The sequence below is a fragment of the Lepisosteus oculatus genome, chromosome 1, assembly GCF_040954835.1.
Source record: "Lepisosteus oculatus isolate fLepOcu1 chromosome 1, fLepOcu1.hap2, whole genome shotgun sequence".
Lineage (NCBI taxonomy): Eukaryota > Metazoa > Chordata > Actinopteri > Semionotiformes > Lepisosteidae > Lepisosteus > Lepisosteus oculatus.
The window spans coordinates 17926695-17949296 of NC_090696.1; the positions used below are offsets into that span (position 1 = coordinate 17926695).

General features: G+C 50.0%; 2 protein-coding genes across 5 annotated transcripts in view; both read left to right on the top strand.

The window, feature by feature from the left end:
* The first annotated feature begins 865 nt into the window (after window positions 1–865).
* igsf8 (immunoglobulin superfamily, member 8) lies at window positions 866–13354 on the top strand. The gene is made up of 6 exons (XM_006629376.3): window positions 866–1397; window positions 3800–4174; window positions 4851–5318; window positions 6989–7393; window positions 9002–9406; window positions 10463–13354. Exons 1-6 carry the CDS (start codon window positions 1352–1354, stop codon window positions 10588–10590), a joined length of 1827 nt encoding a protein of 608 aa, XP_006629439.2. The 5' UTR covers window positions 866–1351; the 3' UTR covers window positions 10591–13354.
* A 1291-nt stretch (window positions 13355–14645) lies between these two features.
* LOC107077028 (protein FAM186B-like) overlaps window positions 14646–22602 on the top strand; it is a 36346-nt gene continuing 28389 nt past the window's right edge. For 3 of the 4 annotated variants that reach the window (XM_015344189.2, XM_015344190.2, XM_015344192.2), the window contains exons 1-7: window positions 14646–14836; window positions 15557–15788; window positions 16376–16570; window positions 17350–19123; window positions 19513–19705; window positions 19810–20021; window positions 21138–21314. In XM_015344189.2, coding sequence (XP_015199675.2) covers window positions 14705–14836; window positions 15557–15788; window positions 16376–16570; window positions 17350–19123; window positions 19513–19705; window positions 19810–20021; window positions 21138–21314 — 2915 coding nt within the window. In that variant the 5' untranslated portion in view covers window positions 14646–14704. Of the gene's footprint in view, window positions 14837–15556; window positions 15789–16375; window positions 16571–17349; window positions 19124–19512; window positions 19706–19809; window positions 20022–21137; window positions 21315–22358; window positions 22586–22602 lie in introns of those variants that run through there. The other variant, XM_015344191.2, reaches the window with a different exon arrangement.

Below are 22602 nucleotides of genomic sequence, written 5' to 3' on the forward strand. Positions count from 1 at the left end.
CATAACCTAACAATTACGTCAAACGCATCATGATGAAAGCGGTTTGAATCAAGCTATTAATTTCAACAATACAAATTATTTTGATATAATCGTTTCAGACATTTCGTTTGTTATTATAGTTATCCAATATCAGTCGACACAGAGGTCCGCTTTACCTGCTTTACTGTTGTGTCTATGGTAATTATAGCCGGTCATTTCAAGCCAAAGCCTAGGATGATAAGCAGGATCAATAAACTCGACCGAAATCCCCTCGAAGCACAGTTTCCAAAACTGGAAAACGAGGCTTGGCATACAGCCGAATCGATCTGATTGCATCTACGCGTCCAGGTTCAGTGTTTTGTCTTTAATATTTTCACAAAACAACACAAAACGAGCAAGGATGTAGGAACTTCGGCGGGAAGAAAGGCGGAGAATTCATGAGAGGTGTGATCCTTCCCCCCCGCCGAAAACGTAAAATGTCACCCGGGTTTCTGTTAGCAGAGTCGTTTCCTGTGGAGTTCGAAATCCGTGGCTTTTCCGTTTCGTTTCGCATTCCATAGTAAAACAGAATAAATGACAATTATCACCGCCAGGCGCACCCAGAAGTTCGGTCCTGCTGGCCGGCGAAAGGATAGTCTGAAAACTGCAGTTTGCGTGCACGATGAAATAGCAGCAACGATAATATCTACAGGGCCACCGTATCATATCTTACGCATATGATGGGCTATCTTGTTAGAATCGCAGGGGCGCAGGAAATCGATGTGTAATTTGATATTTTTCTAACTGCGGAAAAGAGGGAGCTCTAGAATGAACAGTTTGTGGACAGGGAAAAGGACGTCTCCTCGTCTCCGACGCTGTCAATAACACCAGGGAACAGCGAGGGAGGGCTTTCCTGCGCGTGTTTTTGAATGTAGTCCTGTCCACGAGGCTCACCCACGCCCAGGCCACGCCCCCAGGAGGGCGGGGCTGGCCTACATTCTGCCTCCACGCAGCTGCGGGACTCGCGCCAGTGGGGAAAGGAATAATACAAACTAGGAGGGATATCGGCTGAAATCCACTCGCGGAGCTCACTGGAGAAACACCGGACTGCTAAGGTCTCGAGCAGACGCTTGTGATGAAATAAGTTGTTCTTCTGGCAAACATCTCGGTGGATGCGGGAAATAATAATATTAGTATTTATTTTAAACAACCGAGGTTCTCGGAAATCAAGACGTTGATCCAGTTTCAGAAGCCATTTCGCAAAGTCGTTGGGAGTTAATACTTGAAACCACTCGCCTGCTCTGCTGAACCGAGCTATGCTGGGCGGATTTCGTGCGTGAAGTGGACGTTCCATTTTTTTACCGTGGGAGTTAGCATTTTCCGTCACTCGGACATGACGCGGAGGGGAGCGGCCGCCGGGCTTGTCTGCTTATTGTGGGGTGAGTCTCGCAGCAAAGCCCGTCGGCTCCGTCTGTTACATGTAGCCCTGTGCGACCGTGTACCTGCTGTGGACAGACCCGGCGCCACCGCAGTGTGCTATGGTCTACAAATCTGTGTATATGCGGGCAGGGTGCACTAGGCTCTGACGTGGGTGGACAGACGCACATTCGTGTGCTCTAATCCGATTTGTGATTCGCGAGGCTTGTTAGGAGCGAATATTGCACGTCGACCTGTATCACGAAGGAATTTCTACACAGAGGAGTGGGTAAGAATTCCTTGCGATCATCCGCCTGTCGGTTTCCGAGGTGCGCATTGCCTGACCCGCTCTAAATGAGGGGTTCCCCACCCTAACCTGGGGACCTCACCCGGCCCGCCCCGCCCTTCCTCAAACCTGCTGGGTCCTGCTTGACCTCACTGAATCCTGTGTGGGCCTGACTTGATCTGATCTGCTTGATCTGAACCTTTGCAAGTGATCCCTTTTCTAGAGCGCGGTGTCGTGGTTAAAGTACAGCCCCCCCACCTGTGGACTTGAGCGAGACCTGGCAGGTCAGGGGCTCCCCAAGAGCAGGGCTGGGTACCCCTATCTGAGTCCAGTTGCCCCTTATGATGAGAGAGCAAACCCAGTCATCACCTGTTTGCTCTCCACTTCGGAATCGGACTTGCACTGTGATCAATACAAATACATCATTTTATCCAATTATATTCCATATAAGTGGTATATTGATTAAATTACATTGTTAATTTATCATCAGTTAAATGCATGCTAAATATAAATGGAGCGTGGGAGAGTACAGGCACCCTGCTTGTTAAATGTTTCATTCTGAACACATTACACTGAGAGGGCTCAACATATGTGTAGGCTAGGTAGTTTTTGTCTGTCAGGTCTTACCAAGTTAACCTCAGTCCTGACACTGACATGATGTTGTTAGGCTCTGTCCGCATGTGTTTGTTTCTGTACCCTGAGAAAAACAATATGACAGATTTTGCGCTTGAGGAACATACCTCTGGGAGGCTCAGTGGTCAGCATTGCTGTTTCACAGCGCAGGGGTCCCGGGTTCGACTCCACACCTGCTGTCTGTATGGAGTTTGTATGTTCTCCCTGTGTTCATATGGGTTTCTTCCAGGTGCTCCGGTTTCCTCCGGTATAGACATACTGGTTGTCTTCTGGGAAAAACTGCCCTGGTGTGTGTGTGTCCTGTGATGGACTGGTGTTGCCTGCTGGGATAGGCTTCAGCTCCCCTACGACCCTGTATTTGATCATTCGATTAGAAAATGGATGGATGGGAAAAAGACGCCCTTCTTATTCATTTCCTGCCGTTGTAATATGACTTGAGTTGGCCGTGTGCTGAAAATCTGCACTCAAAGCCAGGTTGATGCCATGGCTCCGGGTCTTGCAGGAAGCTGGAAAGCACCCAGCAGGCCCTGAGTCCCCTGTTAGGTCAGACATGATGTCCCTGCTGCCCTTCCGGAACAGCAGCTGGTTTTTCCAGTCCAGCCTGAAGCAATCAGGCTTGGGTTTTCAAGGATGACATCAGCAGGTAAAGGGGAATTTGGAACCCAGAACAGCAGAAGCAGAAGTAAGAAATCTGGCCGAGCTCGGCTGCGCTGTGTTTGTCAGCCCGTGACGTCATGGGGAATGGTGGGACAGTCCATGCCTGTAGAAGGAACAGCACAGCACGAGAACACACACACACACACACACTCTCTGACATAAAGAAAACAGCCCAGCTGTTTTGATTTGCATCTCCTTAAGAGTCTTGTCCTGTACCCTCCCTGTTGTAAAGTCACCTTTTCTACCTGTCAGGTGTCGCTGATCTCTGCAGGTTTGCACGGTGATAGTCCTCTCAGCCTGCTGAGACTCTTACTCAGTCTTCTTAGGGCTCAGTGGTGATGTATGTGAAGCATGGAGAGAAAATTTGTGGCCTCAGGATATTTTATGTCTGACATGCTTGGGTATTCAAATCTGAACTCTGATTTGTTCAGGATTATTAAATATGCTTATTTAATTATTTGCTATCCTTATAACTGTGTTTTACACCTACTGTAAAAGCACTTTGAGATTCTACTTTTACTATTTTTTAGAGGCTCTATATGAAATACACTTTATTATTATGCTCAGGTTAATTGGTGTTTTCTGCTCATGCTGAAATGGGATGGCCGTGTGGGTTTGGGTAATAGATTTCTTCCTTTTCCTTGATAAGTGTGGAGGGCCATCTTTAAACAAACAAAAAAAAAGACAGCAGTGCTATCTACTGTAGGTATGATGGATGTCCCAGTCGCTCTTTGCTTCTCTCGGTTTGTCAGAAATTTGCTCTGATTCTGACCCCTGAAGTTCAGCGTCGTCCCCTCACGCTCTCCCTCTTCCGTGTCTCTCTCTGTGTGTGTGTGCGCCTGTCCACAGCGGTCTGCGAGTGTCGCCAGGTCACTCTTCCCCCCGGACCCCTGTACCGCGTAGCGGGGTTCCCGCTGTCCCTGCCCTGCTCCGTGACGGGGTACGAGGGGTCCCGCACTCAGGATTTCGAGTGGTTCCTGATCCGGGAGGACGCAGGAGGCCGTCAGATCGGCGTGATCTCCACCCGGGACAGGAGGTTCCCCTACGCCCCTTTCCAAGCGCGGGTGCGCTCCGGGGAGGTGCGCGTGGAGCGGGACAGCGGCGACAGGGTGCGGCTGGTCATCCAGAGGTTGCGGCCAGAGGACCAGGGCACATACGAGTGCTACACCCCCAGCACTGATGCCCGCTACCAAGGCAACTACAGCTCCAGCGTCCTCGTCAATGGTAACCTCCTCTACCTTACTGCTTCAGGACAGGGGAGCTTGCTGAGCCTGCCTAGTTGTTAAAAAAAATACTCCTCCACGCAGGACTGAGAACTATGGGAGGGTAGAGTACAAACCTTTCTTTCTGAACGAGAGAAAGAATGAAGATCATCCTGGCGGCGTTTTGCCGGTTCACAGCTTGATGACCCCGGGAAGGAGGATCAAGCAGCAGCGCGCTGGTTGGTTTCACTCCCAGCCACTTCTCTTGTCAGACACAAGATGAGGTTTCGTCCAGCTCGGGGGCCAGTCTGCTGGCCGGAGGGAGGAGCCACTCCTTCACTCTGAGCTCCACTGTGGAGCTGATTTGTCACATGGCAGCGCAGGGGGGCGTCGCTGCAGACCTGAGTCTTCACAAGACATTTTGATTCCAAATTTAGTGGGCTCTCATATATATATATAAACAACTTGCTATTCCAGTTTGAAGGTAATTGCAGCGTGGAGTCCGACATCCTAGGTTTACCGGCAGTGCAAGGCTAGAAGGAGAGCTAGAGAGATCTTGGGGTTTAATTAACACCTCATTGAGCTTCTGTCTGCGGACTCTGTACAGTTCATCAGCCAAGCCTGTGGGTGGTGCTGTGCTGTTAAGACTGCCCTGCAGTGTCAGTCACCTCTCCCTCTCCTTGACTCTCTCTCCACAGTGATCCCCGACACGCTCCAAGTCAGCCACACCTCCTCCCGCTCCCTGAGTGGCCAGGCCCTGACCGAGGGGGCGGAGCTGCAGCTGACATGCTCCGCCTCCGTGCAGTCTCAGCAGCACACCCACGTGTCCGTCACCTTCGGCGTGCGGGGGGCGGGGGAAGGAGCCGGGGGCAGCCCGGCGGGGGGGCACAACCTCAGGGAGGTCATCTCCATCGACAAGCACCTGAGCGTGGTCCCCGGGAGGGGAGGGGATTACGAGAGGCGGTACGCGGACGGGACGGTGTCGCTGGAGAAGAGGAGCGAGGGGGGGCAGGACCAGTACGTGATGCGGATCAGCTCTGTGGTGCCCAGCGACACTGGGTCCTTCTTCTGCGAAGTGATCCAGTGGATCCAGGATCCCCAGATGACCTGGCAGAGGATTGCCCAGAGAACCCTGGAGCTGGGAAATGTCACCGTCCAGCCTTTAGGTGAGTGAGAAGAGCTACATATAGGGACAGACATTTAGCTGCATTAAAACTTCATGGGGCAGTGCGGTGGCTCTGTGGCTAAGGATCTGCACCTGTGGCTGGAAGGTTGCTGGTTCGTACCTCGCGTCTAGCAGAGGAATCCTACCCCGTTGGGCCCCCGAGCGAGGCCCTTAACCCCAACTGCTCCAGGGGCGCTGTACGATGGCTGACCCTGCGCTCTGACCCCAAGCTTCTGTCCCTGTCTGTGCGTCTCATGGAGAGCAAGTTGGGTTATGCGAAAAGACAAATTCCTAAGACAAGAAATTGTATATGGCCAACAAAGTGGTCGTATCTTATCTTACATTTCCACATGGCTTTTCATAGGGGCAAAGGATTTAATAAGTTAGCATGGGTGAGTAATAGATACTCATTCCCTCTCTCCCTCACTCTCCATGGCACCTGAAGAGCTCCCCACACCACGTTGGGTCTTGTTTCTTTTCCTTTCAGCATTGAATAATCCTGTTCCTTTGCAGCCTACGCATGCTGACAGAGCTGCCTACTCGAACTTCACAGACAGATAGCGCCAGGGTGCACAAAAATCTCTGTGCATGAAGTCTGGTTAAAAATTGAAATTGGTGCATTGTGCAAAACTCCCAGATCTTCATCCCTCTGTTTCATAGGCATCTAGGCATCTTTTTATCTGGCTTTACTCCTCTGCTTTCCCTTAGTGCATGGACGCTAATTAATAAATGAATGTAGAATATAGACAATGCCCAGGCTCGTTGCCATAGGGAAGATCTTGTTTCTGTGCCGTCACTGTACTGTCCCTAGTGTAAGTAGGTTTGATTTTAACTCTCGACATTAGGAAAGAGGGGGGGGAGTTAAGGGGTGAAGCCTCGAACCTGGTGCTCCAGATCTCCCAGCTGCAGCTGTGCTGGGTCCTGTGTTTCAGTGGCAGTATTGTTCTCCTGTGATGTGACCTCACAGGCAGACACTCACTGTTCCTCTCGTGCTCTGTTGTCCCCATTGTTCTCCAGCTGCTACAGTCCCCCGATTCCTTCATGTCATGTTAAGTAGTGGAAATGTGGAGTTGGACTTGGTGGTTATAAACTTTCCCAAAGGAAAGGAATCCTCTGCGATTCCCTGCCATTGCAGCATGCGGATTCAGCCACTAACTGATGTGACTGTCTGTTGATTGTTTAATTGAGCTTCATTTAATAGCAGTTATGAGGGACCAGCTGGACACGAGGCTTACAATTGAATTGGCTCGACAGGAAGTGACATCATTGCCTATCCCTGGTGTACTCACCCCAGACCGGGCTCAGCAAGGGTAGATGCCTCATGTTTACTGAGGCATCTACCCTTTTTTACTGTTTACTGCAAGAGTGAAGGATATGCAGTTTCTGTGCTCCGCTAACCTGCACTGGAAAGGTAATGAATGGAAACCAGTCTAGCAGCCAGTGGTCAGTTCTAAATAGGTCTTGGTTGGAATTCAGAGTTGGCCAGTAGTCTTCAAAGACTGTAATACTGCAGATCTTAAAAGTACTTTTTGGTTGCCATCTGATGAAGACCAAAAAATGGTAAATTGATCCCAAAACAAATTCAGATCAGTGCTGGAAAGGCCTTATGGCCTTTGAAGACCTGAAAAATCCTTTCCCGGTTTGCAACTTGATGACTCGTTCTCTCTCTAGCGGACTCCCTGACAGTGACCACCTTGCCAGAAGGGGAGGTGTCCCTCTCGGCAGGATCTCCTCTCAGCCTATCCTGTGAAGTGGGCGGGATTAGCCCATCGTCCCGCCCCTCCCTGCTCGTCCAATGGCTGCGGCGGGCAGCCGACAGGGGGGCGGAGCTGGAAGTCGCCCGCATGGGTTCCGACGGGGTGGTGACCTGGGGCGATGACGTCAGCAGGAGGGGCGGGGCCTCCCTGGAGAAGGAGGCGGAGGGGCGGTACTCTCTGCGGCTGTTTTCCGCCCACCCCGCCGATGCGGGGATCTACCGTTGTGCGGTTAGCGTCTACACCGGCCGGACGCCTGGCACGAGCAGCCCTGCGGCGAGCCAGAGGTCCAATGGGGTCACTGTCAGCCTGAGGATGAAAGGTGAGCACGATGCTCGGAGGAGTTTGTTCGCTTCGCCGTCCAGTATGTGGCACTGAGCAGTATCTAATGTTGCAGAGTGAAAGCTTGTAACAGAGGAGAGGAAGGCCAGTGGGAAGCAGCAGCAGTCCAGGCAGCTTGTCCAGTTGTTTTGTTCGTGCGTCCTGAAAGGAAGAGAGAACGTAACGGTTCCCCTTCTCTTACCTGGAAAACTGAGGACTGGTGCTATCAGCACCTTGGTAAAAGAAAGAAAATGTATTCCCTGGCTTCTGTGGTTTCTTTTTTTAAACTTTTTATTTTAGAGGAACAGACAACAGAATTTTAAATACAGATGACATTACACAACAATCCTTTTACAATACACATTTTCCAATATACATCACACATGAAAATGTATTTGTTCCCTTTATATGTTACAATGATTTTACTTCTAACCGAACTATATGCATTCAAAATAAGAAAGTTACATACGTTTTTTATGACTTATGAAGAGGAGAAGAATTATGTAGATATATGTTCATACATAATTCTAGTTTCAATTATTTTGTTTCTCCACAAATTCAGTCCTTAAAGGCTTAAAGTACTTAACCCACCTGGACCAATATTTGACAAATTTGTTCATCTGTAATTTAAGTGAAAAGGTTAATTTTCCATTGTGTACATTGTGTTCGTTTAGCAATTCAATTAATCATGGATTGTTGGTAAATCTGGAAGAAGCCACTTTCTTGTATTAGTCCTTTTACCTGCAGATAATTCCAAACAGATATTTGTCAGCATGACTTAAGTGAAAATCTAACTTGCCAAAATATAGAACCTCAAACGTAAAGGGTAAATTCCTTTCAAATATGTTCTCTAGGGCCCTATGTGAATCCGTCCAGAAAGGCCTCATTTTAGGACACTCCCAGATTATTTACCAGTGACTACCTTCTTGGTTTCCACACATTTTGACTTTCCCCAATATGGTATGCCTTCTGTTTCGGGGTAATAATTTAACAATATTTTTCCAACAATACTCTCTCCATAAATGTAAGTTAGTACATCTCCATTGATATTTGGCACATTTTAAACCACTCTTCATTTGAAACCTTAACTTAACACATTTATCTTTTATATACTCCACAGAATGTGATTTATTTTCCGTAAAACCTTTGTATAATCTACATATAATACCCTTACTTGATTTTGATTTATGATTTTGATTATTTTTACTTCCACATCCACAGTATCTAGTTCGTCCTTCTATATCACGGCTTCTGTGTTTTCACGTTGTTTTGTTTTGAGTCCTGATCAAAGCGTTATAATCTAAAGCTGAAACTCCCTGAGAATTAGCCTGACAGCTGACAGACAAACGCAGGAGTGTTACTTTTCCCCCCAGTCAGCCATCAGGGCACACACAGACACATACACACGCTCACTTCAGCGCCAGTTGTCCTAATTGACGATCAGTTGTCCTAATTGACGATCAGTTGTCCTAATCGACCATCCTTTCAGAGTGTGAGACAGGATACATGAAAGTGGAGAATGTGTGAGCTGATGCTCGTTCTTCTTGGTTAAAGCTGTCCGCGAGACGATGGAGACCGATGTATCGTCATGCCCTGTTTGTCTCCGCAGAGGTGCGAGTGGAGGCAGAGGTGGGGCTCGCCCGGGGACCCCCCCTCCAGCGCGGCCACACCGTCTCGCTGCTGTGCAACGTCACCACGGTGACCTCAGGCCCCGCCCAGGTGGAGGTGCACTGGCTGATGACCAGGGAAGAAGGGGAGGGGCCGGCGGAGCCCGCTCTGGTGGCTGTGCTGGCGCACGACGGCACCTCCCGTCTCCACGGCAACAACAGTGACATCAGCGTGGACCGCCCCTCCCCCAGCTGCTACAGGCTGAGAGTCCACAAAGCAGAGGCCGAGGACCAGGGGCTGTACCAGTGCCACGTGGAGGTGTGGGGGCAGGACCCACACGGGGGCTGGTACAACACTGGGGCGCGCTCCACTTCGCAGCCTGCGCGCGTTTACATGTACGCCCGGGGTGAGTGCTCATATCGCTGTCTCTTCCTGCCAGTCAGGGGTGTCTCTGTCTGTGCCCCCCTTGTGCCTGACCTGGTCAGGCAGGCCAGTGGTTAAGGAAGAGGATCGGTCAGTCACAGTGTTGGAGGCTGACCCAGGAACCAGTGCAGAGCTGGCTGCCTAGTCTCTTAGTGTTCTCTTCTGTAAAGTGACACGACAGCACCCTCTGGATTCTTAAATTGTTTTGGGTGAAAGTCTAAAAATGTATAAAATGAATTTCATAGCTGTCTAATAAGTGTGACCAGACCTGACACAAGGGGTTCATTAAGACGACTGAAGGACAGCAGTATTTTTCAGCACGGCTGCTTGGGGAAATCTTGGCTAGAATAGACGTGTGACATAACAGAGGCTCAGACCCAGCACATCTGGGCTCCGAGTGAGCAGCTGGTCGAGCTGCTCAGGGGGCCCCGCCGATTCCTTTCTCTTGAGAAACTCCCAACCCGTTGATTGGTTTTCCATTTGAGCTCAGCGGGTCCGAGACCCACCTGTGAAGAGAGGTATTGTAGGCCGTTACTATGAGCCGTTATTTAGTTCTACATGTAAACTAGTCTTTTAAGGGGTAAGGTGGCTGAGGAAAACTGTTGCTTTGACGTATAAATTCAATGACGGGCGCTCCCTGAAAGCTTGCATTGTCATTTCACGAGGAGCTTCATTTGAATCGGCAGGCGAGGGATTTGAATGAAATGTAAATATTCCAGGGCTGCTCCAGCCATTTGTTCAGGGGGTGAGTAGAATGTCATGCATGCGTCCCAGCACAGCCAGCAGCAGTGTCCGGGCCTGCAGGAGTTGTTCTGAGCACCTGTGGGAATTGGTGTTATTCAGAGAGGCGGAGTGGGGTGCGTTCTTCTGGGCCGGGTGCCTCTGTGCCCTTCTCACTCCCCAGCTGCAGCTGTGCAGGCAGCTGGATGGATGCCCGCGTCATTGCTCTCTGTTCCCCCTGATCCATACAAGAATGTGGCAGCCGTCCCACACTTGTCCCGCGCGTCTCGGGCTAATCCGCATCTTCTTCCTTCTGCAGCCGGCGACTTGCTCCTCATCCCTTTCGTGGTGGGCGTGTCCTCGGCCCTCTTGGTGGGCGTCGGCATCGTCGCCTCTGTGACCTGCTGCTTCCTGAACCGATTGGCTAAGCAGCGCCGCAAAACCTAGCAGGAGAACAGATGACATTGGCTGGGGAGAGGCAGGGCAGAGTCGGCACCCTTTGGAACGGCAGCCAGCGTTTTCAAGGCATTCTGCTCTGCCGTGAAGGAATCCCAAGGAATTCTCCAGCATTTCAGTGGCAGTTTGCCCTCCAATTCTGGAATCTGAAGGAATTCTCAAGCATTTGCACTCCGATTCAGGAATCCGAATGTATTCTCCAGCATTTTCATGGCAGCTTGCACTACGTTTTAAGGGATCTGAAGGTCTTCTGAGGAATTCTCTGGCATTTGTCCTGTTTTGCTCTTTGCATTTTGCTCTCCAGTGAAGGAATCCAAAGCACTTACAAATTCCCTGACTGGGCCAATGACTGAGCTCAGGTAACCCACAGCAGCCAGGCATGTGGAAGGACAGTCAGATGCTTGTCCACTAGTCTGTCACGCTTGTCCACACTGTAGCTGGACAGAGGGACAGTCCCTATAGCGCACGGGACACAAATCCGCCCAGAAACGTTTTCACTTTGGAATCGTGCTCCTTCCTGTCACTCTCCAGTCTTCGAGTTCAGCACGTACAGGGTCACCGCGCACTCCGAAACGAGACACGTGATGACGTTACTGGTGCACCTCCGTCCCCGCTCCCCGCCCCAGAGGATGAACCACTGTAGAAACTGTGTTTTTTCTTTTCAAAACCGAAACGATCCGATTTTTAGTTCTGTGCTTTTTTGTTTTGTTTTTGAACAGATACGTATCGCGTCTTTCACGCGAGGAGGAAGGCCACCTTCCCCAGCCTGCACTTCCCGTGTGACTGTTTACAGGGCCCCAAAGGCACTACGAACCTCTAAATATTGTTGGACGAACAAATGGGATGTTGCAGCCATTGAAGCTAGTGCAGGAAGGTTTCAGTTGTCTGTAGTAGAAATGTCCGCTTTCGTAAGGAAGTTCTAGGCCAGCTCTTCCCCTTGCTGGTCTCCGTTGTCGGCTGGTTCTCGTTCCACCAGTTGCTCCATTCAGCTGATTCGCTTGGTTGGAACGTTGCTTGTTTTCAGCTCTTGCACTGCTGCTATTCTGACCAATGTGTTCTGTAGGCGGCCAGTCTCAGTGCTAGACTGATTTTGTTTTAAAACAAAAGTCTTGACTTCTAAGTTATAAATGTGTGTAGGTCATTAAGACCTCGGCTTGAAACTGGTGTTTTCTAAGAGTTTGTAAAGGTGGAGAGAAGGAGTGGCCAGTTCTGACTCTTCCAGTCCAGGCAATTCCAGGGACTTTGGTTCCTTTAATTCATTTAATTACTGAATTGATCCTGAATTGCTTGATTGACTTGAGTGCTGAAATTCAGTTTGACTGGTCTTTGGTCATTTCACCTGTCATTTAAGTCATTAAAATGAGATAATTATTTGGGTAAGCGGTCAGGTCACCTTGTTTAGGTCTTAATCCGTTGCTGATTGAAACAAACCTGTAAAATAATGTTCCCTCACTACTAAGTCACGGAACTCTTAACTGGTTAACTGGTTTTCCAAGCTTACAGGCATTGAGGGGTTAGAGTCCCCAATAAAACTTGGTGGTCCTCCAGGACAAGGAGGGGGGATTCCTGTTGAATATATCACAGGAATTGACCATGGCAGGTATGGACACATTTGAAGGATATAGCAGTGGAATTCAGAGAACAGCAGTGCATGCTTTAAGACTTAAAACAAGCAAGGCTGAAGGCTGTCTTGAGAATACACTTATCACAATAAACAGAACATTCCTTCAGGACAATAATTTAAAAAAGACTGAAAGCTCCCTTAAAAGCATCCTTGCTTTGAAAAAAGTAATGAGTGATATTGTTTACACAGTATGAATACATACACAGATGCCATGTGTAATCTTTTAATCTACTACCCCTGAAGCCTGAAATACTGAGCACAGCTAAAAGCCACTTGCTAGCCAGTGACCCAGCCAGCTTGGGTCTTGTGATTCCAGAAACTGTCAAAACAGTTCTATGATCCAAAGGTCATGCCTTTCAATGGTGTGTCTAGCACAGAAACACACTACAGCCTGATTTCCTTGAGGCCAGCAGGTTTTATTCCTGAAGTCTTTTAAGACGATGGCATTAATGCTGTGAATTTAACAGTGGCTTTCCAAACCTCAGCCCCCTCTTGGCTAGGTTTTAAATGGCAGGGTTTAATTAAATTGAACACCTTTATTAAAACTGCATGCCTTCTATTTTTTGCCCTTTCAGTTACTGGCAGTGCACACATGTATTTCATTTTTCTATGCTTGTGATGTTGATGTTTGTGAGCTTAGAGCATTGAGTTTCATATGGAGAGCTGTTGACAGGGGCTAGCCTTAACATCTGTGTGAACTGAATCATTTCACTGGACATGCAGAGCTCTGACTACATGCAGTAAATGTAGACATTTCCTTTGATCTTATTGTACATCTTTAGAGTAGCTGTTACCCCCGCAGTTTTCAGAATTGTTTTTAGAGTGTTTCTGTTGGAAATTGGCTGGTCCTCCATGGGGGGTTCATTAGCCAATGCAACTGAATTTAAAGAACATTTTATTTTAATGGTATCTATAAAACACAGGTCTATGAAGTTGACATGATGCTGCCGGTGAAAATATGTGGTTTCTTTATTTTTACAGCACTGTTTAGTGATGAATTGTGTTTTTTTTTAAATTTGTAAACGTTTTTTTAAATTACAAAAACTTGTTCAGTTTTTTTTCCCATTGTTGTCATTCATTGTTTGCAAATGTTGAGAAATCGGAATAAAATCCTGTTGGAAGAAAATATGATCTGTTGTCAGATGTCTAGTCTTTCCCCTGTTTTCCTCCGAATGCTGCTTGGTGTTTAATGATCCTGTGTGCATGTCTTGGTTACCGGGTTACACCTCAGGCGTCAGCTGCCTGAAAGCTGCAGTGTCTTCTGGGCTTTGAGTCAGCTGAGCTCAGAGTGATTTAATTTGATCAATGAGGTGCTTAATTAGGATACATTTACTTGCTCCACAGATCTCTGCTCACTGACTTGTTTGTTTTAAGCCACAGGTGTGTAACTCCAGTTCTCGAGGGGCAGAGTCCAGTAGCTTTGCTTGGTCTAGATCTCCTTCCACTCATTTATTTTGAAACCGATTTACCCAGTACAGGTTTGGGGGGAGCAAGGCAGGATACACCCTGGACAGGACACCAGTCCATAGCAGGTCAGACACACACACCCCACCGGAGGCCAACTCTCCCGGTAGCCAGTTAGCCTACCAGTATGCCTTTAGACTGGAGGAAACCAGAGCACCTGCTGGAAACCCACATGAACATGGGGAGACCATAGAGACTCCACACAGAACGCATCCCAGCTTCAGAATTGAACCCAGGGCCCCAGCACTGAGAGTCAACAATGCTAGCCACTGCGCCACCTAAAACCTTTGAAAAGTGTGAAACTGGTTCCATTCTGCTAATGAGTGCAAACCAGCAGGTGGTGCAACCCCCCAGGACTGGAGTTGTCCAGCCCTGTTTAGAGGGTACTTGTAAAATTCCCGGGTGATCGGGGTTTCAGATCCCTGTTGTAGCAAATGGAAAAGAGGCTAGGGAGTCAAAACCGTTGGAGACTGACTCAGTGGCTGAAATGGAGGTAGTTATTGTAACGCTTACGGCCGACAGGTACTGTGTAAGAGCCGGCGTACCAGAGCAGGTGACGTCACCGCCCTTCCCTGTGATAGCAGGACTACAGCTACTGGGCTGTAGAGAGATCTGGGTCCCTGCAGAATGACGCGGGAGTCCCGGGTTCGAGCCCCCGACGGTGCGGGGCCGACCTAATGCGGCAAGGGCGCCCCCCTGAGCCCCCGTTGCGTTACATTATTATCCACTTAAATCACAAAGCGTCGGCAGTAAGGGCAAGTGAAATATTCCATATATTACATGCGATATCTGCATTCTGCTATCTGCCTGTCGTCTAGCGAGGCTAGTTTCACATGAACGCAATATCCGTCTGAAATGATGTAGAGGATCTGTATCAACGCGGTGAAGTGCGCAGAGGCGTCACAGTGGATGGTTTATGACGTCACCCAAGACTATTCTGACACGGTGGAGGCTGCGCCAAGTTTGTTGCGCGGACAGCTTCGCTTCACTACTCAAAAGTATAATTTTTTTAAAAAAATGGACGTCAAAGATAATTTGAGCGATCTTGATCTGGAAACGTCGCTGAAGTCCTCCAACGTTGAGGTCCCCTATTCTGTGCAGGTGGTTCTGAAGAAGATCGAGTTTTCGCAGCTGCACAGGGCTAAGAGGGTAACGGACTCAACAGTAACAATCTTTTCAAATTAAGTTAGATAAAATTCAAAATGAAATATATCGATGTAAATTAATAAACCAGTTTATTCATTTTGGTCTGGGGGCTGTTGCCAGATACGTAAAGTGTAGCAGGTATGAAAGAGATTTGTTTGGATACGTACTGAAATTCATTAAGACTTTGTAGAGAAACTCGCGCGTAATTGGAATATTATTTTTTCTCCGGAGTAAATCTTTCGTGTGAAGATTCGCCCGTTTTGAGAAACAACAAGTGTAACTCTACAGATATATTTTATATGAAAACTGACAGAAAAAGAGTGTCATTGTAAATAAAATCTATCTTATTTAATTAATGTTTCCATTGACAAAAGGGTGGAGCTGTATGCCTGTTCTGTATTTTCCTCAGAAGGGGCAGTTTCTTACCCACAGGCTTTTAAATTAGTGGGTTCTTAAATGTCCGTGTGGACATCCTCACCTGTTCGGGTTAAAAAATGATGGCGAACATTTCGGCACGGAAGGCCGTGACAAAACAGAGGTGTACATTTGGTGTGATGGGTGAAAACTGGCCCAGGACACCGGAGTAGATGCTCTTCCACAATCATGCCGAGACGCAGAGAGAGGGGAGCCCGGCCGTGTGGCCGTGTGGCGGCGGCTGTTGGTCGGGCTGTGTCGGGCCGCGGCGCCGACCCCTCCCTCTGCCCCCTCTGCCCCCCGGTGCAGGACGTCGGCGAGAGCCTGCGCGCCGTGCTGAGGAGCGTCAATCTGGCGCTGCACCACGTGCGGCTGGGCTCGGCCCTGGAGGCGGAGCGCGGCGGCCGGGTGACGCCGGGCTCCGATGCGGAGGAGAAGAGGAAACGCGCCCAGCAGCTCGAGGGCATGGCGCTCTTCCTGCAGTCCAGCTACGACAAGGAGACGGAGCTGGGCTGCGTCCTGCGCTGGATGACCGAGACCGGTGAGGCCGGCTGCTCCTGGGTCTACAGAGGCGGGGTCTGGCTGTGGTTGCGGTGGCCTAAAAGCGCTTGGTCTTGCCCTGGATCTGCGGACGTGCAGGCCCGTGCTGTAAGAAGTATGGAGCCGTATTCATTCAGAGTCTCAGGCAGGGATGGGTGTAAGAAAGGTTGCAAACGAGAGGAAATCGTTTCACTCCAACTAGCCTACGAGGTAGTGAGTAGTTCATTGATCAGAGAACCTCGCACATCTGTTTTTTGGAAAGAAACCAGGGTGTCAGATTCAACAACATGGCTGGACAGCTTGTTCCACACTCCCACAACCCTTCGTGTAAAGAGGTGCCTCCATTTTTAAATGCACTTCCAGGCAGTTTTCACTTGTGGCCCCTGGCTTGTGTTTCACTTTTCATTCACAATTTAAAAACAAAGGCTCATGTCCACAAGGGTCAGAGTCCTGCAGGTGTTACAGGTACATTTTTGATCTGCTGCTGATTGACATACTACTTAATTAGTGTAAAGAAGTAATGAGAGCATAAAAACTGAATTAGATTAGACTAGATAGATCTGTAATTTGGGAAATCTGGGTTCCTAGGCCAGGCCCTGCAAGAGGTGCAGGAAGACGAGGAGTACAGAGAGGTGAGGGAGATCACGGAGGAGTGGGTGGAGGAGATGGAGGAGAAGATCGAGAAATCGCTCGGCGCCATTCAGGGCTGCATCGACAGGCTGAGCCGCCTCTGCACCCTGCTCTTCGAACTGGACACCAAGAGCTCCAAGAAGAAACAAGCAGGTCAGCGGAGCGGGCGAAGCCTGCCACAGTTTTCCCCCCAGTGGTCAATGGGAAGTGCTATTCGTTTTACAAAAAGACAAGCTATGAAGTTTGTGCTCTGCACATCAGACAAAACTCGAGAGATTATGTTACCATTGCTTATCTGTCATAGATTAGGAGCCCCTTTCTTCTACTCTGCAAAGCCTTTTCCTGAAGGCCTCATTTCCACTACTGAAGCCTTCATCTTCACCTCGTCAGCACACTTGTGTCACAATCACGGCGTTCTCTGTTCAGATTAGCACTAACTGCTTTATTCAAGAAGGAGCCAGAGCCTGTACTGGGAAGCAGCAGGCGCAAGGTGGGGTACACAACAGACAGGCACAGACACATACACACTCACACCAGGGCTAATTTTCGCAGAAGCCAAGTAGCGTGTCTTTGGACTGTGGGAGGAAACCCACGCAAACACAGGGAGAACATCTGAACTCCACACAGATAACACCCCAGGTCTGGAACCGATCTCAGGGCGCTGCACTGTGAGGCAGCAATACACGCCACTGTGCCACCATGCCGCCCCGTTCAGATTAGTAGTTAACATCACTTAAGTAATCAGCTCTTCCTCTCCCAATGTTCATTTCCTTGAATCCCCTGCAGTTTCTCCTTGGCATGCTTATAGTAGGGCTATCAGGGCTGTCCAAAGTCTTTTTAATACCTTCTTGGCAACACCACAATGTATTGAGTGTTGAGATACATTTGTGTCTCCTGAAATAACATGCAGTATTCACCGTGTGTCATGGCAGCCATCCACAAGGGCGGAGTGTGGAGGTGGTGGCGGGAAAGTAAGGTGGATGCCAAGATGGTGATGAAGATCCAGGAGCTGCAGCCGCCCGGCGTGGAGCGTCTCCTCCAGGACTCCAGCCTCGGCATCAGGACAGTGGCCGAGCTGAGCTTCATGATCTCGGACATCGCCAAGTCCCTCTCCTGCAAGAAGGCGCTGAGCCTGGCCTTCAAGTTCATCCAGAAGGGCCTTCAGAACATCAGCGGGGCTTTCCAGGAGCGCACCAAGGAGAACCTGGAGCTGGCGGCCCAGCTGCAGAGCGTGAGGTCTGAGGACTCCCGGCCCAACCTGGAGCGCCTGAAGACTGAGGTGGAGGCGCTCAAGAAGAAGGCCGCCCGGCTGGAGAAGGAGCTGGCCTGTGCCGAAGGGAAGCACGCCGCGCTGTTGGGCGAGATGGAGAGGGAAGCTTCCCCCGTGGTGACCAAGACCGCCCTGATTGTAGTTCCAGAGGAAAGTCTCCTGAGCGTCGTCCAGGAGGAAGCCAAGCAAACCCCGCCGGCGCCCTCCCCGGTTCCCAAAAGCAAGAAAACGGAAGCTGTCAAGAAGAAAAAGAAGCCCAAGGACGTGGCAGTGCCCCCCGTGGAGCCGGAACATATCAAAAGCTCTCCCCCCGTGGAGCTGGCCGCAGAGGAGGAAATCGCCTACGTGGAGCCAAGCTTCACTCTGGAAGAGGAGGTGCTCCTTTCTGAAGACGAGGGGACAGCCGCATCTCATCAGAATGACGGCATCATGGAGGAGATGGAGAAGATCAGCACCAGGCTCCTCCAGAACTTTCAGAAGGCTGTGCTGAATGTCGCCGAGCGTTCCCTGTTGACTGGTCAAGGAGTGGAAGACCAGCCTAAGAGGGCAGCAGACGCGGTCGCTCTCTACGACCTGCTGGAACAGACCATCCAGTCTGCTTTCAGCAAACTGGTCAGCGAGCTCCACGGCACCTTCACCGACCGTATTGTAAAAATGCCCCATCTGGATGACAACCTGGGGGCGGCGGGCTTTTGGGAGGACGCACCTGGGAATCCTGGGGATATGCTCAAGGAGATCAGCAAGATGTTTAACGCCCAGGATAGACACCTCGAGGAAACAGGCACCAAGATGAAGGCCCTCCTCGGCCCGGATGGAAGGAAAGCTGCCAAACTAGGACCGCATCAAATCAAAACCCTGCAGTCTCTCCTGGACCAGCTGAATGATGTCCAGGGAATGGGAAAGATACAGTTGTGCAAGCTGAGGCTGGTTCTGGAAAGCCTCTTAGACATCCACCAGCAGATGAGCCTCAGGCCCAAGGAGCAGGTGGTCTTCGTGGAAAAGGCGATTGTTGAGGTGGGTGAGCCCAAGCACATAATGGCCCCAGTACTGGAGCAGCAGGAGGAAGGAGATCAAGCAGCAAGAATTCAAACGGAAACCTCTGTTGCCAGCAGTCACGGCACGCAAAGGAGGGTGCGAATGAGCAGAGCCAAGCCGAAGACTCTGAAGGAAGACGTGGCCCGCTACAAAAAGGAGATGCCAGAGGAGGGGGAGCATCTTCTGAACACCCGAATGGCTGGTACGACCTTCCTGGTTGACGTGGAGTCCCAGAAGACCAACCTGAGACTCCTGCAGCAGGCTTTGCGCAGGGGTGACATCTCCACGCAGCTCTACAGCCTGGCTAGTGACCTCATTATACGGGCTCTGAGCACTGACGAGCTGCGTCTGGCGTGTCTCTTCCGAAAATACACGGCCTACTGCTACATACAGAAAGTGAGGTAATGGCGTGTGGATAGAGTATGCAGGAAGCTTTTACGAATAGTTGTATTTGGAGACGCATCAGCGATGGCCAAAGCAAAAAGTTCCCTTGTTCGTCTGGGATTTCAAATTTCCAGATGTAAAACCAGTGATATGGAAGTCAGCCTGCTGTAGCTGCTGTAGCTGTACCTGCTGTGGTGTTTCCAGTGTGAAACACTGGAGGGAAGTGTGCATTTCACAAAAGTAAATGAAATCCACTTTAACAAAACAGTTTGAGTAGTTTCTCAGAATTTTTGCATGTAAATGGTAAATGTAAGAGTAATGGCAAGATAGTAATAGTAGTAGCAGGAGTAGCGGAGTAAGACCCCGCATGAGGAAATGTCTTGCATTTTCTTCTCCCCTGTCTAAGGTACAACCTGAATGTAAGGTTAACAACAGCAAAGGACCTCAACAACGGGAAGTCAGTCAAGGACTTGTACTCCTTCCTGAAGAAGCTGGATGTCTTCCAGGAAGCGGTTTTACAGCGCTGGGCTGCCAAGCAAGCCACCATCAACCAAATACACAAAGTGTGCTTCGCTCACATGCTGTACCTGTTCAGCCAGGTAGGGATTGGCGTTAGGCTCAAGGCTAAAATCAGTGAAGACCTTGGCTGAAGGGTGCCAAGGTTAACTCCCTTGCATCTCCCATCTTTGCCTGCTCCTGCTAGATGAGGGAGGACACCAACCTCCATCTGGTCAGCCCCTTCCCCTCCTCCTGTGAGACCAAGCCGTCCCTGCAGAGGCACTTCCTGTCCCGGGCCGAGCCTAGGAAGCTGGTGTGGTCCCTCAGCCCCGGCAGACCACCCCACTCCCTTCCCGCCTTGTCCCGTCCCGTCACGCTGCGTCGCCTTGATGTGCCGGGGCCTGTCTTGGGAACCAGGTATGTCTCTCCCCCAGAGTAAGTAGCGGCAGTGTTTTTGACAGACCTTGTTCAAAGCACAGGAAACTCTTGGGATGTTTGACACAACTGCTGGCAATGCTATTACAGTCGTGTAAAAAGAAATAAAGTCCCGACTGGAGCCACAGCAGATCTTCGGGTCTGAGCTCATCCTGGTTCCTGCAGGATTAAACAGGCTAGGGAACCCAAGACACCCCCTCTCCTGGGTGGGACAGCAGGCCAGAACAGAATCGCCCCCCAGCAATAATGGTCTGCTGGGTGGGACTGGAGCCTCTGGTGTCAAGTACTTTGAAGGAGGTACTACAGCAATGTCTGCAGTGGGGACTTGAATCCACTGTCACGCAGTGTTCTATCAGGACCCTATGCAGACAACACAATCCAGGGAGGAGTGAGGAAAATACGGGGAAAAAGGCATGCAAGGAGCTGGAAGGAAAACAGGGGGCGTGTCCATGGTACACTAGTGTTCAGGGGAGGTGTGGCAGAGGCAAACAGTCCGAGGGAATCTGAGGCAAATCCGAGAGTGCAGCAAATGTCCAAGACCGGGTAATCCATCCTGACAGACAAACAGAGTTTGGAGACAGGTCGGGGCAATAAAAAGTGGGCAACGGGACCAGACGCTTCAGTCCTGGACCCAGATGGTCAGGACGCCGTGATGAAGCCTAAGCCGTCGAGTCGCTCCTGGACTCGCAGGTAGGCGGGCTTCCGGGTGTCCATCTTCCAAAGCTGAGCCCCGATAGGCAGGAACGTCTGGCTTATATAACACGGGGGGCTGGAACCGGAGGCAGGTGCGGGAGATGAGTCTAAAACAAGGAAGGGCTGGAGTGTCTTTAAGAGGAATGGGTTTACAATTGTGACACCCACATCCTGTCAGTCAGGAGATCAAAGGCTTACCCACTTCGCTTCAGCGCCCCCGTTGTGGGGACGTAGCTCTCTGAATGTGTGCAGCGGTATACCAAGAGGAGAGCCAAGTCAGGAGCAGCAAAGCACATTGAAGTCACGGTAAAGCATGAAGCAAGTTTTCCCCATGTGGAACACATGCTGAAGCATGTGAATGAATGTGGAATCCTTCGGCTCCGGTAACAGGACTGTGTTTTTCAGGGAGCCGCTTCACGGTCATCTTCAGCCCTTGTGGGACAGCAACGTGGCGGCAAGGAGTTATGGTATCGTAACAAAGACCCCGGTGACGTCGGGACCGCTGTTGGCCGACGTGCCCCGCCTGCTGGAGCTGGACATCAACCAGGGGAGAAGAGCAGCGCTGTGGTCCCTGCAGGCCAGGTAATCACGAGGGGCGCGCCTCTTTTGCGTCCGGCTGTTGTGAGACCTGGAGGCGGTTTGTTACACAGACCTGAGCCCAGAGCCTCGGTCCAAACATCTCATTCAGGACAGTCGCAAGTGTCGAGGCAGGGGTCTCCAGTCCTGGTCCTGGGGGACTGACGTGTCTGACGGTTTCCGGCTCAGCCCTTAACGACCTTAATCATCACATTACTGGCTTAATCGCACAGATGTACCAGCCTCTCCCAGCTCTTCAGGTACTGGTGCTTTAGAAAGACCTAGAAAACTTACAGATACAGTGGATCTCCAGGATAAGTTTTGGACACCCTTGATTGAAACGAAACGTCAGGCCTGCAGCGGTGGCTAAAGATCTAGAACCAGTGGACGTTCTGAGCCGTTAAGTGATGGTTCATTAAAGCAATGTGGTTGGATGAAACACAAAACACCCAGTGCCTTCCAGGACCCAGAGTCACCACCACTGGCCTGCTGCAGATCAAGTGCTTTCATCTCTCCAATCTTGATGATTTGCAGCGTGACAGACAAGATTAACCTAGCTGGTGCTAAACCAAAAGGTGTCTTCGTACGGCGTAACGCAGGGGTACCTTATCCTAGCCATGGTGGGCTGGTGTGTCTGCAGGGTTTCTAGGTCTCCTTAAAGCACCAGCGCCCAAAGAGCTGGGAGAAGTTGTCAGATTATTCCAGTTTAACCATTAATGGTCTGATTAAGAGCTGATTTGGATGAAACCCAGAGACAATCAGGATCAGGTCATCTCTATCCTGTAGGTGTTTAGCTCAAGGTCAGTGCAGTCATGTGGCACGTCTGATTGTACAGCTCCCCCAGTTCTTACTAACCATGAGCAGTAGTATATTTCTGCTGCATGGGGGTTCCCTCATGAAGACAAATCACAACTCCTGCTGGGAAAGAGTGTAAATCAGGCATGACAGTGAAAAGCAACCCCCTGACCCCTTGCTCATTTCTTAGATTTTTTTGTAGTGATGTACAATTCTAGCAGTTGTAAAGCTCGTCTGCTCTCTTTCCTGTCCAAGGGCAAACAGAGGCATCAGACAGTTGCTGGGCAGAGGGGACGTGTAGAAAAAGCTCTTCGCTATACGAACAAGCTACCTGGCAGCTAGCCCATGCAAGATAAGAAATGAAGCACTCTTTAGCCATACAGGCCATCCTAGAATGAGGGTTAGAAACCACATTCAGCCAGTTTCATCCATGTTTGCACAGTCCCTATGAATAAAACTGAACCATATGTGAAATTTGAAAAGTAGACATGTGCTTCTG